At 45.1% G+C, this 18273-nt stretch overlaps 2 protein-coding genes and 1 long non-coding RNA gene across 5 annotated transcripts; 1 reads left to right on the top strand and 2 right to left on the bottom strand.

Moving 5' to 3' along the window:
* Positions 1-905: 905 nt before the first annotated feature.
* Positions 906-6248, bottom strand: NAA38 (N-alpha-acetyltransferase 38, NatC auxiliary subunit). Of its 2 annotated transcripts, none has more exons than XM_042476791.1 (3): positions 6115-6248; positions 4533-4716; positions 906-2113 (listed from the first exon to the last, which is right to left on the bottom strand). In XM_042476791.1, exons 1-3 carry the CDS (start codon positions 6208-6210, stop codon positions 2055-2057), a joined length of 339 nt encoding a protein of 112 aa, XP_042332725.1. In that variant the 5' UTR covers positions 6211-6248; the 3' UTR covers positions 906-2054. The 2 variants fall into 2 exon arrangements, with proteins under 2 accessions (XP_042332725.1, XP_042332724.1); XM_042476790.1 differs by lacking the exon at positions 906-2113 and adding an exon at positions 2725-3116.
* A 3-nt stretch (positions 6249-6251) lies between these two features.
* LOC121935357 (cytochrome b5 domain-containing protein 1) lies at positions 6252-9805 on the top strand. 2 transcript variants are annotated; one of them, XM_042476788.1, is made up of 5 exons: positions 6252-6506; positions 6993-7069; positions 8302-8520; positions 8728-8996; positions 9641-9805. In XM_042476788.1, exons 1-4 carry the CDS (start codon positions 6371-6373, stop codon positions 8956-8958), a joined length of 663 nt encoding a protein of 220 aa, XP_042332722.1. In that variant the 5' UTR covers positions 6252-6370; the 3' UTR covers positions 8959-8996; positions 9641-9805. The 2 variants fall into 2 exon arrangements, with proteins under 2 accessions (XP_042332722.1, XP_042332723.1); XM_042476789.1 differs by lacking the exon at positions 6252-6506 and adding an exon at positions 6527-6863.
* Positions 9806-12651: 2846 nt separating this feature from the next.
* Positions 12652-17473, bottom strand: LOC121933053. Its single transcript, XR_006104451.1, has 3 exons — positions 17411-17473; positions 17054-17119; positions 12652-13257 (listed from the first exon to the last, which is right to left on the bottom strand). It is a non-coding gene; the product is annotated as an uncharacterized LOC121933053 (long non-coding RNA).
* Between the last annotated feature and the right edge of the window lie 800 nt (positions 17474-18273).

The raw sequence follows: 18273 nt of genomic DNA, 5'->3' as shown, positions 1-18273 counted from the left end.
GCAAACTTAATGGTTGCTGTTTGTTGTTGTGTGCTTTTAAGTAGTTTCCATCTTATGGCGACCCTCAGGCAAACCTACCACAGGGCTCTCTGGTCACCTACAGTCACTCAGTGGGAGAGTAAGCAATTGAACCCTGGTATCCAGAGTCATGGTCCAATGCTCAAACAACTACATCACATTCAAGTAAGAATCTAAACAGAAATATCTCAGAGCTGGAAAACAACAACATCATCATTAGCAATAATAAACATTTCTTTGCATCTATCAGAATCTCCTAGCCCAGAAACTCCACTGACATAATGGCCACTTTTCCAAGCTCCACTATTAAGCCATTAGCATCCAATTTCTGGGTGTGAAAACAGAAGTGGGGGTACTGGTGGAAAGTCTCAGTACTATTGTTCAACACAAATCTCTTTGCTCCCTCCATAAATGAAAGTACGTAATAGCAATATACTTTTGACAAACTATATTTATTTATTTATTTATTTATTTAAAAAGCAGTCTGCACAACATGAAAATACACACACTCACTGTGCCTGGTAAGCAAGACAGTTTGCAAGCTGTTGTCTTTGATTATAAAAACAGTGACTGACTAAAACAGACTAAAATGGCGAAGGGTCTGGAAACCATGCCCTATGAGGAATGACTTAAGGAGCTGGGGATGTTTAGCCTGGAGAAGAGAAAGTTAAGAGGTGATATGATAGCCCTGTTTAAATATTTGAAGGGAGGTCATATTGAGGAGGGAGCAAGCTTGTTTTCTGCTGCTCCAGAGAATAGGACCCTGAGCAATGGATGCAAGCTGCAGGAAAAGAGATTCCACCTCAACATTAGGAGGAACTTGCTGAGAGTAAGGGCTGTTCAACAGAACAAACTCCTTCCTCGGAGTGTAGCAGAGTCTCCTTCTTTGGAGGTCTTTAAGAAGAGGCTGGATGGCCATCTGTCAGGGATGCTTTGAGAGAGTTCCTGCATGGACTGGATGGCCCTTGCGGTTGCTTCCAACTCTATGATTCTATGAGTTTTCTCCTCTCTGCCACAGCTGTTATGGGACAAGAGAGAAATTCAACAGATAATGCCCTGTGTGAGAACAAAGCTCAGAAAAGTCATTTTTTGGAAACCGCAGTTCTGAAAGTCCCCCTAACCAGCTCAACTACTAGGGATTCTGGGACCAGCAGTTCAAAACAGGAACTCTCCCAAGCTCTTGAAAGCATACCCCAGAATCTCCCAGCAACAAGATCTATTAGTAATGACAATTAGTAATGCTTTTCCTGATACAAATGCAAGCAGAGTTTAGAAAAGTTCCTTTCTTGAGCTACAATTCCCATAATTCCCCACAGCCAGAATGGCTAATGGGGATTCTTGGAATTATAGCCCCCAAAATCAACTTTCTGTCACAACAAGGAGCGTTTGCAGAAATGGGATTTTGGTGTGGAAATACAGGGTCCCAGTCCGGAAAGGACACTGACAATTTACTGACAGGTTGTCCATTTGCGTGGGGTCAAACAGAGGAATATCCTGTTCCAAACAGGATAAGGAAAAACTGAGTCAGCCCCGGGCGCCAAAAGGTTCATATGGAAACTCTGTGTTCTGGGGAGGAAGGAACCCTGGATAAGATAACAAGGTCCCGTTGGCTCCCATAAGTTCTCCATTGTGATGTGGGAGCAAAGAGGAGCCAAAACAGACTGGGGGCATCTATCTATAGATACAGTTTCCTGCCTGGTTTGCCACCAATAGAAGACCCCAGAGGCCAGTTTGGGAGGAAAGCCGGTTGTTTCTTCCCAGGGAGGTTTTGGCAGGAAGCAAACAGTTGTCAGCTGGCACAGGGGTGCTCTGAGACAGATCCCAGAATTGTTTGGATCCAGAAAAAACAACTGAATGTGTGTATTATCATTTGTGTATTATCTTCAGGATTGTGTGGATTCAGCAAAGCTCACCACAAGGCGATACAGTCATGGTTGCTGGATTCCAGCTCCAGAACTCCTGCAGTTGTAGTTTCTAGCCCTTATGGTTTGAAGACATATGCAGATTCTTTGAAAGGGGAGGCCAGGTTCATTTGCTTAGGGCTGGAGCTTCAGCATCGTTTTCAGTAAACCTTCCACTCTGGAGCAAACAAATCCTTAAAATGGAATATAATTAATCCCTGTTGCAAAACACTGTGCTTGTAACAAAATAATCATTGTGTCTACTTTCCAAGTCATTTCCAACTTATGGCAACCCTAAGGCAAGCCTATTATGGGGTTTTATTGGCAAAATTTGTTTGGAGAGGATTTGCCATTGCCTACCTCTGAAGCTGAGAGGATATGACTTGACCACAGTCATCCAGTGGGTTTCTGTAACTGAGCAGGGATTTGAACCTTGGTCTCCCAGAGTCCTACTCCCAAACTACTACAGTACTTACCTCTCAACGTAATTGTTACAAAGAACAAAATTACAGAAACCAACTATAAAGTTACAAACTAACAAAAAAACTGATTTTTCAACAGTTATACCACTGGGGCTTTTTTGTTGAACTTCTCCCCAAACTGAAAGAGTTTCCTGACCCCTACTAACTGCAGGGGTGGCAACTATGTGCCCTCTTCCCCAGATGTGGCTGGACTGCCATTCCCAGTATTCCTGGCTATGCTAGCAAGGGCCGATGCAACTCCAGCCCAATCACATCTGGACAACTACATTTTGCCCATCCTTGACCTAGATGTTACAAAAAACCACTCACCAACGATAGCAGGATTTTTCCTAGAATATCTGTTTATTACAACACTTAACAAAACATCTGCAAAAATATATACACCTTCAGAGTGCAAGTACATCCCAAAACCTGGGGGCATAATGTTTCTCATTATGGCATCACTGCAATCCTCAACCGCCAGCCAGTGCCTGCTCCTTCCCACACGATCTTGGCAAAGCCAGGCTGGAGTCCAACAGGTAGGAGAAAACCATCTCTTGCCCTCAGCTCCCGGTCTTTTCTTTTGGTCAAATAAACAACGCCTGCTGCACTCGGGTGCTGCGTCATAAGTACTGCAAGGAGGGCAGACTCTCCAGCTCGACCTCGATGGAGACAATGTGATGCCCTGGAACCATGGCCAGACCCAAGACTCGGGGTTCTCCAGCCGAGAATGAGTCTGCAGACCACAGGAGACAGAAGATGAGTGCCTGGGAGATCCAAACCGCTTTAAAATCACCAGCACTAACTGTGTCCTCCAGAGAAGCCAGAGGTCTGCAACTCCCTTTCTCAAGATGGCCTGAAAGTCTTCCTTCTCTTCAGGTAATTCGTAAAAAGGAAAGGGGAAAAGGAAGGGATCTGACAACTTGTGTAAGACCGATTTATTTTAGCATGAGCTTTCATGGATTTTAACTCTTCATATTCAAGTGGGTTGAAGTCAGATGAAGGAAGAGAACTGTTTATATTTATAGTGCACCTTTCCCCCAAGATTGGGACTCAAGGCAGCTTGTAATTTAAATTGATTACAATGTGGTTAAAAACATACAAAAATGTTTTTAACTCTGATAAGGATAAAAAGCTGCTGAAACCATAAACAGACAATGCAATTTTAAATAATACAGGGCCTTCTTAGAAGCCCTTTTCTTGAAAGCTATCAGTTCTAGGGTTGACTACTGAGAAACTCTATTGCATGTTTCCATTAACCATACCTGTAAAGGTGATAGGGCTGAAAGACTGGCTTCTCCTGAGGTTCTAGGGCCTGGGCCCTATACACAAAAACCCAGGCTGAAATAAATCAGTTAGTCTTAAAGATGCTGCTATGTTTCTTTTTTGTTTTGTTGCTCCGCACCCTTTCCTTTTTATATTGCAACAGCAAACAAATACAGTGTTACCCCGGGATACGAATGCGCCGCCTTACGAAATTTCCGGGTTACGAAAAAATCCAATTGAAAAAAACTGTTCCGGGTTACGAAGGTCATTTCGGGTTACGAAAGAAATTTTGGTGCTTTTCAGCGCTTTTTCGCACCAAATCGCGGCTTTTCCCCATTAGCGCCTATGGGGTTTCGGCTTGCGAAAGCCTTTCGGGTTACGAAAGCGGCGGCGGAACGAATTATTTTCGTAACCCGGGGTAACACTGTATACCTATCTCTTTGATAATCCAAGGCACTGGATATTCCCAAACCCTCTCCCTGATTCAAATCAAGGGGCTCTTGTTACTGATGAAGCAATTTTCTTTACTTACCGTTCTATTTTTTTCTAAAATGAGACCCACAAATGATCTAAAAACTTACAGAAAATATTAAACAACGCATGACAAAATCAGAATAACTAAGGCTGAATCCACACTAGAGAAATAACCTGGTTTGGCACTGCTTTCACTGTCCTGGCTCAAGGCTATGGAATTCTGGGAGTTGGAGTTTGCTGTGGGCCCAGAGCAGAGCAGAGCTTAAGGAAGGGAGGCCCTACAACAAACTCCAACTCCCAGAATTCCATAGCCTTGAGCCAGGACGGTTAAAGCGGTGCCAAACCAGTTATTTATCTAATGTGGATGCAGCCTGAGATGGCAAAGAACTTGAACGCACCAGAGAGGACTTACCAGAGGCTTTCAGGTACTCTTGGGCAGAGCCAAGGATGACATTGCAATCCCGGTCTGTGCACAGGAAGCAGCCCACCAGGGTCCGCCCATCAGTCATGCGGATGCGCATGCTCTTGTTGAGGAGGTTCTCCAGCTTGCGGCGGGCGTGAAGGTAGGGCGAATCAGCCTTGTCCTCCACCAAGTCCTGGCAGAAGCATCCCAATGGTTAGAGTTAATGGGTCAGAGGGCTAAGGCAATCCCTCCAGATCATTTAATAGGAAAACGTGCTGGATACTGCTGGGATGTCTCCCCCCACACTTTGCTGGTTTAGTCTTTGCCCACGGCAAAGAGAGGGCAAGTCTGTGGTCCTCATGATGGGCAATGATGGCAACCTCTTGGCCAAGAAATTAGATGTGAAAAAATAAATACATTGTATTATCTGTACTTTGCTCCCTTTGTGCCTGCATTGATAGCCTTTGGGCCAACATTTGCTTTGGACTTCATCTCCCAGAAGCCCCAGACCACTTGAATAACAGGAACTATGGGATCTGAAGTCCAAATCATCTGGGAACCAACAGAACATCTTAACTGACAACAAAAATAAAACCTGGGACAAAATGTAGTCCTGTGAGTCTCCGAACATTGCTTTTCTCCTGCATTTTAACATCCTTTCTAAGAAAGGCTCCAGTCGACATGGAGGTTAAGTTTGTTAAGAGGTTTATCCACCACTCCAGTCCATCCCCATTGAGGGCTCTCTCTGGCTGCTCCCTGAGGCCAACTGAAAGAGGCTGTTCTAGAGGCACTTCGGATAAACCTTTATTGCCCCAGAGTGCCTCCTATTTGGCACAGAGGTCCATCTGGGGAATAGCAGCCTTTGGCTACAAAGGGGGCATCTAATGCCATTTGACACCCCTTGAAATGCCAGGGCTGCATCCAACACAATCCCAGGAGCTGCCCTTTTGTGAGGCGCCAGCACTCTTTGGCTAAAGACCTGGCAAGAGACAGATCTGGGGATGCCACAGGATGGGGCTACGGCGTTTCAAGTGGTGTCAAACCGCATGAAGTTTACAGTGTGGATGCCCCCGAGCCAGACAAGGTCTGCAGGCCTCAAAAGAGCCCCTTTCCTCCTGGCATCGCCCTGCCGCCACTGTATGAAGAGCAGACGCCTTGAAGTGCTGCCCGGGCTCCATGGCTCTGGGACCCTGGGAGCTGGACCCCGCCAGACCGACAAGTCCCAGGGCTCTGCAGTACAACCGCCTCCGAGTGGAAGCCCCAGCCGAGGGGGAGGCTTTGGCCGAGGCAGAGCCCATCTCCCTGGCGCTAAGGCCTTCTCGGAGGCCGCGTCTGCACTTCAGAAGCAATCCAGTTTGACACCGCTTTAACTGCCAGAGTCTGGAAACGGTGGTCCTGCCAGGCATTGAGCCTCCTCTTCTCAGAGCAAACTACGCTTCCCAGAATTCCACAGCCGGGCTTCAGGGCTTCCTCCGTCGGCCACCGAGGCTGTGGGATTCTGGGAGTATGCTGCTGAGGCAGCAAAGAACCGAAGCGGTGCCAAAGCGGGCCTTCCCCTCAGGCGCCCGAGAGGCTCCTCCTGGGCTCTTACCTCGGGGCCCTTCCCGCTGCAGCCATTTTCCTGCTGCTGCTGCTGCTGCTGAGGCGCCAAGGGCTCCACTACCGCGAGGGCCGCCGGCGCCGCCATTTCCCCGCTCCGCCGGACTAGACTACGCTTCCCATGATGCTTTGGGCGCCCGGTTCCCGTCAGGCTGCGCGCGGGAGGGCGCTGCGTCCCGCACCACGTGACCCCTCGGCCCCGCCCGCCCGGACTGCCTTTGGGTTGCCATGGCAGCGAGTGAGGCGGCATGATGGAGTCCTCCTCCTGCCGCCCCCGCTATTACACCCCGAAGGAGGTGGCGGTCCACAACCGGCCCTGGGACCTCTGGGTCTCCTTCCTGGGCCGCGCCTACGACCTCAGCCCCCTGGCTGCCGCCAACAAGGGTAGGCCGAGGGCTCCTGGGGGAGGGGTCCCAAAAGGCCCTGATCCAGGGCGACCCCTCAAAGCCTCCCCTGCTCAAAGGCCTCCGAAGAAGCAGCCCTCACTCTCGGGAGGGAAGATCCTCCTGAGGATGGCTCCCTTGGGTCCCACTCTCTGGAGCAGCAGAAAAGAAGCTTGCTTGTGATGCCACTGAGCCTTCTGTGTCAGAGAGCAGAAGCAGCAGGGGCTTTCCAGAGCATGGAGCCCTGGCAGTCAAAGCCAGGTCAAGCCGCCTTGTTTCCACGGTGCAGAAGCTGTGGGGAGAGCGTCTGGGACGATGACTGGAGGGAGGCAGGGTAAAACCCTCTGGTTGGCCTCAGGCAAGTCACACTCTCTCAGCCTCAGAGGATGGCAGCGGCCCCACAGAGAGACCACCAAACAAAGTAACTACAGGATGAGACTCCTAGGAGTCAGCTTCTCATGTCTGCCGATGTTTTCTGTCCTTCCAGGTGATCTCTTGATGAAGCCTATCCTAGAAGCAGCCGGGAAAGACATTAGCCACTGGTTCAACCCTAAAACCAAAGATGTGAGTATTGGTAGCACCGGCGGCACTCAGGGCAGCTTAGTTGTGCCCAAGATGAAGGGCAATAGCAGGGTGACTACGAAGGAGCGCTCACACCCACCTCCACAAATGTGTTAAGTCTTATGGCGTCTGGGTGGTTTTAAAAATGAAACACTATAAAGTTAAAACAAGAAGAGTTAAAACCAGAGCAATGGACGAAAAGAGGATGAGCCAATGCAGTCTCCTAAAAGCCTTGGGAAAAGGTTCCCTTCTCCGTTTGTCTCATGTCTTTTTAGACTGTAAGCCTGAGGAGGGCAGGGAACTCTCTCATTAACAACTTGTAAGCCATTCTGAAAGCATTTCTAAAGAGCGGGATATAAATACAATTAATAATAATAATAATAATTATAATAATATGCCTAGGAAAAGGGGGGGGAAGGATTCCTTTTGGTGCCAGCGTGTCTCCTTAGGATAGGCGCCTGGCAAGCTTCTAAAGGGGATGCCACAAGTAAAAAGGTCCTCTCCCTTGCCTCATTCGGTGGGTGCGGCCAGAGAAGGGCCAGGCCATGTTTGCCCGGCCCTTTCACCTGGGTCCAGAAGAGGACTGACAGCCAGAAGGGGAAGTATTGGTATAATATCATAATGTGAGCCATCCTAGTCAATAAAATAGACCCCCTATTTTGGATTAACTGAAATTTCTGGACTATTTTCAAAGGCACTGCCATTTATATGACATAATCCTAATTCTGAAGTCAAAGGCTTTCATAGCCAGACGGCATCCATAGTTTTTTGGGCAATGTGCCCATGTTCTAGAAGAGTTTATTCCTGATGTTTCGCCAGGATCTGTAGGTGGCATCTTCAGAGAAGAAGGCTGGCATCTGTAGCTAGCATGCTACAGATGCTGGCAAAACATCAAGAATAAACTCTGCTAGAACATGGGCACATTGCCCAAAAAACCCCACAAAAAACTATAATTAAAAAACCTAGTTGTATATAATCAGGATTACATTGGTTGCCATCCACTGTCTGTTTGAAAACCTCCACTAACGTACAACCTTGTATTTATCCCTGTTGAAATCCTTGTCCCATTCCTTGCCCCTGGCACTCTGATGCCATCTGCACATTTGATGATAATTTCTTCTATTCCTTCATCCAAGTCATTGATTGAAATCTGTGCCTCTCTTTGCTAAGGACAGAAATTGGAGCTCCCACTAACTAATTTACCTTCCCTCTTTCCCTTCCTTCCTTCCTTCCAGATACAGACACACATTGATCCTCTGACGGGATGCCTGAAGTATTATACCCCGCAGGGCCGCTTTGTACACGTTCCCCCTCCGCTGCCTCGTTCAGACTGGGCCAATGACTTTGGTAAGCCCTGGTGGAAAGATCCCACATATGAGGTGGGCATCTTGTCCACCAAAACAAGGCATATACGAATCATCAACACTCTGACCTCCCAGGAGCATACCCTTGAGGTGAGTCCTGTCCTTACTCCACATAGGATTTATAAAAATTAAGCAAATTGCCCTTCTTTCTTGTTAACGTTTTGGTGGGATAATGGTGCCCAAGTCAAACGCAGATAATGTGTTCCCACCCTGTCTCTCCAAGAATATGCAAGCTGAAGGGAATTGTTTTGGGGTTGTATTCTGACCTTGCAATTCCACTCCTGGAGTTCACCACAGGTATGTACAGAAGAAACCATGTGGGAGATCCTGCGACGATATCTCCCTTACAATGCCCACGCTGCCAGCTACACGTGGAAGTATGAAGGCACCAATCTAGACATGGACAAGAATCTTCAACAAAACCACATTGCAGATGAGGATGAGGAGTTCTACGAGCTCAACATGGATGCCGATTCATGGACACCAGCCATCTTACTCTACTTCAATGATGATCTCACTGAGCTCTAGCAAGCCCCCCGAGAGGAGAATGGGAAATGTTATGTCAGGTGAGGGAGCAGATCTAACCATGTGGCAGTGGGATTTCCCTGACCCCTCACATCTGGAATTCTGCTCTGTTTTGTTGGCCTACTTAATCCCACAGTCGTCCTGTTGCAGCCTTCCCTTCTGTTCATTTCTTCTTTCCAGCTGTGACTGGATAGAGTCGGTATAGGGAGCCTTTGGCCCTCCAGATGCTGTTGGGTTCCACCTCCCATCATCCTTAGCCATCATCACCAGTGGCTAAGGGCGAATGGAGTTATAGCCCAACCATAGGTGGAGGGGCACCAGTCCTACCTGAGGAGCAGGTAAATATTTCTTTCAGAATGGATTGGCATGAAAAATTCTTCAACAGACCTGCATGGAAGTTTTGGACTGAGGCAACACTCTACTACACATTTGTCATTAAAAATACTTAAGGGTGCTGCATGTACACGGATTGTAGGCATAGCTATTGAGGAAAGAATTTGGAGAGCAGGGTGAGTTCTGGAGGAGTTTCCTCTAGTCAGAGAAAGATAGATGGTCTTCCTTCTTCTCTTAATATGGATTTATCACCTAGGAGGCTAATGTTCCAACTCTCTGTGTCAAAGACATAGCACCTGCTTTTGCTGCACAAATTACAGAGGTGTTTCCTCTCAACTTCTCTTGAAATCAGGTACGAAGAAGACAGCAAGACATGGCCCTGGTGAAATTTCATGCCAGACTTGAGGCAGCAGTGCTCCAATATTTCAAAGATACGCTTTCTGATTTAGAGAAGCTTATTTTTTTTCTTATAACAAATGAATCTATATCTGCTGAACAATTAAAGTCATTATCATAAAACCCAAATCTTTTGCTGATTTTTTGGGAGAAGCAGGAACCAGTGCTGATTGTGGCCATTTGGTTCAGTATCAGGATTGCGTTTGGTCTCATTTACTCATTCACTGATATTGGCTAGAAGTGAAGTTGTGGCGGAAGTTATTATTTCCAGTGACTCAGATGAATAGGCTTCTGAAATATGCTTTCACAGGTCTGTGGATGTGCCTTTCACTGGTCTTACCATTAATAAGTAATTTACCGTTCTTACCAGTAGATGTCATCTGTGGTTCGTCAAGCAGCCATTTTGAAGCTGCAACCACTCTTAAAATGGTTTTTTATAGAGAAAAGTGAACCTTACACTGAACAGTTTGATATTCTGCAGCGTTATGACAATTGAGAAAAGCAGTACAGATGTTCTCCCTTATTCCTTTGGAGAAAATGGAGGGTTGGGGGAATCTCATTTTATACACAACCTTTGGCAACTTGTGGTGGGCGTTCATCTCACAGCGGCAAGATTTTTTCAGATCATGGTCTGCCTGTGTTGAACCCAACTCAGACTTGGTTCTTAAGGTTCCTATATATATTGAGACCATGGCAGCACCCGAATTAGCCTCCCTGCTCTACTGTCAAGTTCAGTGGGCCATCTTGGGTCAGATTAGTTTACTTCACAGCATGGTGGTGAGAATACAAATGAGTATGAATGTACATTAAGTATTGTATAGAAAAAGCACCACTGGCATGTCTGGCATCTTCTTTCACAGTGTTGATGTGCCGGAAAAAAGGGGTCAACATTCTTCTGATATGCTTCTCTTTTTAAGAAGGAAAATATTTATTAGAGCCAAACCTCGTTATATCTTTTCTATTAATGCACAATGTAGTCAAGGTATATTTATGTAGAAACATGTCCCCATTGTTTTCAGTAGGGCTTACTCTCTATAAAGTATGTATGGAATTGCAGCCAATATCTGCTTTGACATAAAGGCAACATAAATAAATCTATATTTTTAGAAAATATAAATTTTATTTAGTTAGTTAGTTACATTATTTTTGTATTGCAAGGGTTTCTGAAGCTATGGACAAATAAAACCTAATTAAAACAATGCAAAGAATTTTTTAAAAAACACATTAAAATATTGTTTAAAAACTCTTAAAGCAATGCATCCAGGTCCCATATCACCCAAATGACCCGGATGGATTACCATGGTTGATAGTATCAAATGCTGCTGAAAGACCTAAGAGGACCAACAGGGACTCACTCCCCCTGTCCAGTCCCCAGCGGAGGTCATTCACCAAGTCAACCAAGGCCTGAACCCAGACTGGAATGGCTCCTCCAGGCAATTTAGCTCTATCATCATGCTGAACAACCTGAAGCTTAGCCATTAAAACGGGACAAATACAGTATGTGCTTCACTTACCTCTCCAGACTCAACCAAATTAAAAGAGAGAGCGAGAGAGAGAGATAACTACGTACATATATGAGAATCATCAAAAAGTATATGTTCCAATACAGAATCATTATGTTGCTTCTAAGGAGCTAGGGCAATATAGTGGTTTCAGTGTTGGACAAGGGACATTGGGAGAGCAGGGTTCAAATCCCTGCTCTGCCACTGAAAGCTACTGGTGTCCTTGCACTAGTCACACTCTTAGCCTCAAAGGAAGGCAAAGACAACCCCTTCTGAACAAATTCTGTCTGGAAAGCCCCATGATAAGGTTGCCATAAGTCAGAAATGACTTGAGGGCACACAACAGCAACAAGCAGTATTGCTTGTAAAGCACACTTTGTCAGATTTCTGAAGGCTATGAGTTTTTGGGGAGCAGCCATCAAGAGCATGCCTCTGGGTCCTTTTGCCTTTTGAGCTTGCTCCTTAGAGGATGCTAATCAAAGCTAGTTTTGCAGATTTGAAAAGGACACATACAGAGAAGAAAGGCTAGCTCAGCCACCAGCCCCGGAATATGGTACGGAGCATCTGTGGCGCATGCTGCAAGGATACCCAGTGCAGGAGAAAAGGAACCGTTTAAAGCAAAGCCCAGGGGGGCAGAGGATCCTGTGGAGAAGCATCACCCCCTTCTGTGGTAATTGCTTGGTGGGTGTTTCTTTCCCAGCAAGTAACAGCCAGGCTCTCTGCCTGCTGACCTGTGTCTCTAGGCAAAGTGGCGGTGCTTTGAGAGTAAATGGGTGGGTGCCAGGGATCTTGCTTCAGAAGACGAGAACATGACAGGTCCCAGGAGAGGTTGTTGACTGAACAAAGGTTTAAGTTTTAAAAGCAGCATCTGATCCGGTCCCAAACGTTCACGAATGTTGCGCTCAGACTCGCATGCCGCTGCAGGCCGTGATGGAGGCTTAGCGGGAGTCGAAGGGACATAGATGATTCCTGTCCTTAACTTACACAGCTGAAAAAGACTGTCAGAGAGGACATTTTCTGACAGAGGTACACAGTGAAACAGAATAATTTTGCTTTGAACCAAAGAGACATGAAACACACCTCGGTCATAAAAACATTTTGTGGAAAGAAGTCCTACTGCTTTTAGCCCAACTTACTTCACAATGAAACATGTATGGGCATTTGTTCCTCCAAAGACCAATTACATTCTAGCAGTTTGTTTTTCAAAAGCCTTCCTCCTGTTGCTACCTGAATATATTAATAAAAATTAAATTAATATAGGATTGATTGATACATCCATCCACAATTGGTGGACATTCAATGGCACAAGATAATTGGGCGGAAGGCTTCTCTTTTAAAATAGCCTCTTAGAAACATCCTTTCCTACATATGTAAAATATTTTATTTTTTTTAAAAAAAATCAATAAAGATACTGAATATTAATTTTATTACTTAGACAGAATATAATGTATGTCTTGAAAAGAAAACTGTGATTTTGAAAGGATGATGATCCAATTTTCAGAGGAAAAGACTTAAGCAAAATAATCGGGAAAGAAACCTGTGATTTTGTGTGGAATTATACCAAACTGGCCTAAAAACACCAAATCTATTGGCAGCCTCTGAGGATGGCAGCGTGTCTTCTCTGATACAACTCCTACAATACCTTTTCACTTGCTCCTCAGGTTTTTTGGCAATGAATCCCTACTCTCCATGTGCTTAAAAATACTGCTCACAGGTATGCCTATGCAGAACAACAAAAATACCATATAGGCAAAACAAGAACATATCCTGGAGCAGGAAGGCTGCTTGTGAATCAGGTGTATATCCAAGGTGTAATTGTTTTGTTCAAACTTCTTGTTTGTTGGAGTGAAGCTGAAATCCTTCCAGCAAACTGTCTGTTGACAAGAGGAAGTTCTAATAAAGGAGTTCCTTCAAAGTTACCAGGCTGATGGGAGAGATCAGATGGTCTCCTTTCTTCCTTCCCAGACACTATGGCCACTGCCTTCTCCTTGCTTGGCTTTACCTTGAACTCTCTTGATCCTTCTGTGGATCCATCTTCTCCTCATTCATAAGTGAGTTTTGGATGGTGGTGCTGCGGAAATGAAGAATGGGTCAGAGTTATAAGTGCATAGTAATGTGATTGTGAGAATGTACCTGTTGGCTGTGCAGTAGTAACTTGCAAACCACAGGAAGGCAAAGGATAAAGAAAATCCATTGCAGAGGAACCAGGAGGATTTGAATGCTTTATTGCGTATTGTTTGTCTGTTGTGTGCCTCCAAGTGGTTTCTGAAGACGAGGATGACAGGGATTTCTTGGCAAGATTTGTTCAGAGGGGGCTTGTTTTTGCCTTCCTCTGAGGCTAAGAGAATGCAGTTTGCCTAAGGTCATCCAGTGGGTTTCCATAGCCAAACGAGGAATTCAAACCCTAATCTCCAGTGTTGTAGCCCAATGGTCAAACCACTACACCACACTCCTTGACTGAGTATTCAAAAGGATAATGTGTCGCTGGACCACAAAGAGTTGGCTCACAATGACACAACTGCATTATAATAAAATAATACCTGAATTATAAATGATCACCATGTGTGGGTCTATGCACTTTCAAGTTGCTGTCAAATTATGGCGACCCTAAGGATTTTTCACAGGGTTTTCTTAGGCAAGGAATCCTCAGAGGTGGACTTTCCAATTCCTTCCTCTGAAATAGAGCCTACAGCACCTGGTATTCATTGCCAGTCTCCATCCAAGTATTAACCAGGGCTGATCCTGCTTAGCTTCCCAGGTCAGGTGGGTTATAGTGCCTTTAAGATATTTTAGATGACAATTAATCACTATGTGTTCATATAAATATGAGATAAAAATATGATAAAGAGGTGTAGCTTATATATAGTTGTAATGCAAAGTTCATTCCTTGCCACTTTCTTGAAACTGAAATTAGAGAATGCACAAAAAAGTATACACTTCCTACAAAAGAGACAAAACTTCAATTCTGGAGTATACTAAAGCTATCAAATATTAGAAGTCATGAAGAAGGCAGACTTTTGCAGCACAAGATTTATGGACATTTCCTTAAGGGACAGACTTCCTGTTGGAATCCTAGAAGAGCCGCAGTGTAACAGACACACTGGGCTTGATGCCACCTTAAATCCCAAGGTAGGAGAAAGGCAAGATGAAAATTACATCAGTAAAGACAGACCAATTATCTGGCTTGGAATAAGACACCCTGACCTCTTCCTGTGGCCCTGTTTGCCGTCTCTTCATTGAGAGACATCCCTTTCCCTCGTCACTTCATCCCTTGGGCAGGGGCACCAAAATCTCCTTTCAGCTGTGAGAGAGATAAAGGGCATCTGTTCACTCCTCCTCTCAGCACCAGGCCAGCTGCCCTCTCTCTTTCCCACCTTGGAGAGCTGTTGTCCTTGGCAGCTGTTGTAGGGAAAGTGTAGGTTATGAAACAAGACTGGAAGACCGAACATTATCCTGTGGTACTGGTTGGTCCCATAACTACAGGGATATGTTCAGTTCTGTAGGGAACAGATGGGATACAATCCCTGTACAGTCTTCCAAGAAAGCAGAATTGGTTTTGGTTTTGCCCTGTGGTCATCCTTCCTTTTTCTTCTGTCTTGTAATTTGTCTCTTCCCCCATTCCCACTCCACCAGATTGTTTCCCTTGGGCAAACTCTTGTTTCCCTTGGGCAAACCTGATGCATGTCAGACGGCGGGTACACAGGAGTGAGTCTCTGGAGTTGCACCTGGGCCCTCTCTTGTCCTGTAGGAAAAGCGTGGCTCTTCTGTGGCGGGTCTGGCAAGGAACTAGTGGGATAACTCACCCTTTATTTCCTGGCAGATGGTACACATTTTCCTGGGAAGAAGACCCCTTGAAAGCCATGAGTGGAAAACATGTCTGCTTCTGAGTTTACTCTTGATTTTTTCCCTTGCAAATAATATTTTTAGATTATTGTTTTTTTGTCATTCAAGATGCCCAAGGTCCACTACTGAGGCGGAAGGAGACAAAGCGGTGGCTCACGTTGACTCTGAAGAGGGTGACCTCCGACCTGGAAATCCTCCAGCGCTGCTTCTAAGGAGTCACTGAGGAGTGATTGAGGATCAAAACACAATAAAAATAAGTACAGCCACCAGTTTCCCAACAGCTGACCCCAATCGATCATAACTTTGTCATAAATCCATTGGATGACTTTGCCAAGAGGTAGGAGGGTTTATACATGTTTCCTGAGGGCTGGAAGTTGGCAACAGTATCGATAAACTGCCTTGGGAAGTATTGACAGATGCCATCTGCACTTTGGTTTTCTGAAAGAAAGTGTGCTGTTCCCACATTTCTCTAGGCTATCGCACACACTTTGTGTGCATGCGCACGCTTCAGCCATATTGTCATCACAGCGGGGAAAAGGCCTTTAAAGATGCTCCCCCTTAAGCCAAACAACAACAGTTCCCTCGAGGGAAGAGCCGCTTCATGGTGTAATGAGCAACACATCTTTGACCCTCTTGAAAGACAAGATGCAGTTGGGGGAGTGAACTGTTGAAATAAACGCTGCCTTTTCTCCTATTAGTATCATGCTGTAGGTTCCTTGATGGGATTCCTGATGCTTGCTGCATTGTGAAGAGACATCAAAGTCAGAAAAAGGATGTTTTCCTCTTTGCAGGCTGCTCCCTTGAGCAATGAGGAAGACCAAGCCAGAAACAGCTAAGGTCAAGACTCAAAAGGGGGGTTCCCCTTGTTGGGAAAGTTATAGTCTCTTTTCACTGCTTTATTTTTAACCCAGGGGTCACGCAGTGCTTCCAAATGGATGACATCCCAAGCTTAAAAGTCAGATGTTACCGTAACCTCTTTAATCTTTCTCCTTTCCACCAGGAAGAGCAACGCTTTGTACGGCGTGAACTGGAAATTGCATTTTAGAGTAAAGGGATTCTGATAGCATGAAACCTCCAAAGCTCTTCCTGGAGCTCTGGCTTCCAGGGTTGCCAGCGAAATGTTTCAACTTGAGTGAATGGGATTGGCGCCCGAGCTCCTGGAGGGCTTCAGAGGGTGTTGCGTTGAATATAAAAGCCACATGGGGGGATAACATTCATTTGGCAAACTCCGTCTCCTGCAGGCAGGTACTCCTCTGTGGACACTTATAACTAGTCCGTCGGGGGATAAGCTTAGGCTTAGGCTGAACATGTTCGCCAAAGAACAACCATGCTTTTGTAAGCTGGAGTCGGCTTCTGTTTCTTCCCATAAACAGAAGCTTACCTCCATCAGGGCCAAAATAAAATAAGCGTACTGTTGACCGCAACACCGTTGTCTTCATTGGGAGTTTTTAAAACATGCTTTTAAACATACTTATTTTTTAAAAAAGATTCTTCTGAAATCAATGACACTTTTTTTTACCCAAAGTAATCTGTGATAGCGTTTTAAACATTCCTTCAAAATTAAAACGGAAGAAAGGTTTCAAACTAGTCAAAATTAGACAGTTGATCAACTTTGGTGATGTTGTGTGCTTTCAAGTCGGATTCTGGTGACCTTAAGGCAATGAGGTGTAGTGGTCTGAGTGCTGGACTAGGACTCTGGAGCCAGGGATCGAATCCTTTCTCAGCCATTGACCTTTGACAAGTCACAGGATCAGAGTATTGCAAAGGCTAACCGTCTCTGAACCAACCTTGCCAAGAAAACCCCATGATAGGTTCGCCATAAGTCAGAAACAACTTGAAGACACACAACAACAAAGGCAGCCTTATCACAGTGTTTTCCCAGCAAGATGGGGGCTTGCCATTGCCATCCTCTGCTGATGAAAGTGTGTGACTTCTCCATGGTTGCCAAATGGATCCAGTTTGCTACAGCCAGGTTGCTACTATAGCATTACACAGTATGTCCTGAATCCTGTTGGTGGACTCACTGCATCATTTGTTGTCTGTAAATTCGATGTGTCTGGCTTCATTGAGACTCGCAATAGGACTGAGGCCTGTGTGTAGAAACAGAAGATTTTGGTGCTAAAAAAGCTGAACCACTTGGATCAAGCCTGGTTTTGAGGTTGCTTCTAATTTTAGGATGGATCAAATAACAGGTGGGGGGTTGATGTTCCCTCCCGACACATTTTAGATCCAAAAATATATTCGGGTGTTTTTTAAAAAGAAATTATAAAGAAAAACATGGGTATTCTTGAAATATTATGCATATTATATTTTACACAAAACATTATTCTTTAACGTAGGTATTGTTCCAAACAGGACTACTCTAGATTAACTGTACTCACTGCATTTATAGATCATCTGTCCGTAAGGCTGTCCTTCAGCAATAGGATATCTGAGGCCCAAAATAATTTTCTCCTTATATATGGAAAGATAGCAAGAATTGAAGAAAGTGTAGCAAAGGAAAACAGTGAAAGGTTGGCACAGTTGATTACTGATTTCTGAAATAAGCATTTACACAAAATATAACACCATCCCAATGCTTTTGAAATGTGACAGAGCTGTTATTATTTATTTGGTTATTTTATTTGTAGGCCCACTTCTCCCAGGATGGGACCAAAGGTAGCTCTGAAAGAGAATCAATTGAAATAAAGCACCAGATCAGTCCAAACTCAACAAAGACTGCATCCGCACTGGAGAAATAACCCGGTTTGGCACCGCTTTAACTGCCCTGGCTGAAGGCTATGGAATTCTGGCAGTCCCAGAATTCCATAGCCTTGAGCCAGACAAAGAGTTAAAGTGGTGCCAAACCGAGTTATTTCTCCAGTGCGGATGCAGCCCCAAAGTCTCATACTCAGATAAATCACTGCGCATAATAAGCCTTACAGAAGGAAAATCACCAGCGCCTTTTTAAATTCCAATAAATTTCCTCATTTAAATTTTTTTTTCCCTTTTGTGTTTTTTTTTTTAAAATGTTTCTAAAGCTGTTTTGGGTCTCTTTGGAGTTACGCTGTTTAAATGATGCATGTGTCCTGAGAGTCTGGAAGCTGTGCCAAAGCCACATTCCATTCCTTAGGACTGGATTGTGGGTTTGGTGCGGCTTCCAGACTCTTAGGACGCATGCAGCATTTAAACAGCATACTGTACCTCCAAAGTGACCTGAAGCAGCTTTCTTTTGGCCTGTCTGTATGGAGCCATAGGGGCAAGG

Source organism: Sceloporus undulatus, chromosome 6, assembly GCF_019175285.1.
Source record: "Sceloporus undulatus isolate JIND9_A2432 ecotype Alabama chromosome 6, SceUnd_v1.1, whole genome shotgun sequence".
Classification (NCBI taxonomy): Eukaryota; Metazoa; Chordata; class Lepidosauria; order Squamata; family Phrynosomatidae; genus Sceloporus; species Sceloporus undulatus.
Note: the sequence above shows the minus strand (reverse complement) of the source record. Positions and strands in the feature narration are given on the sequence as shown.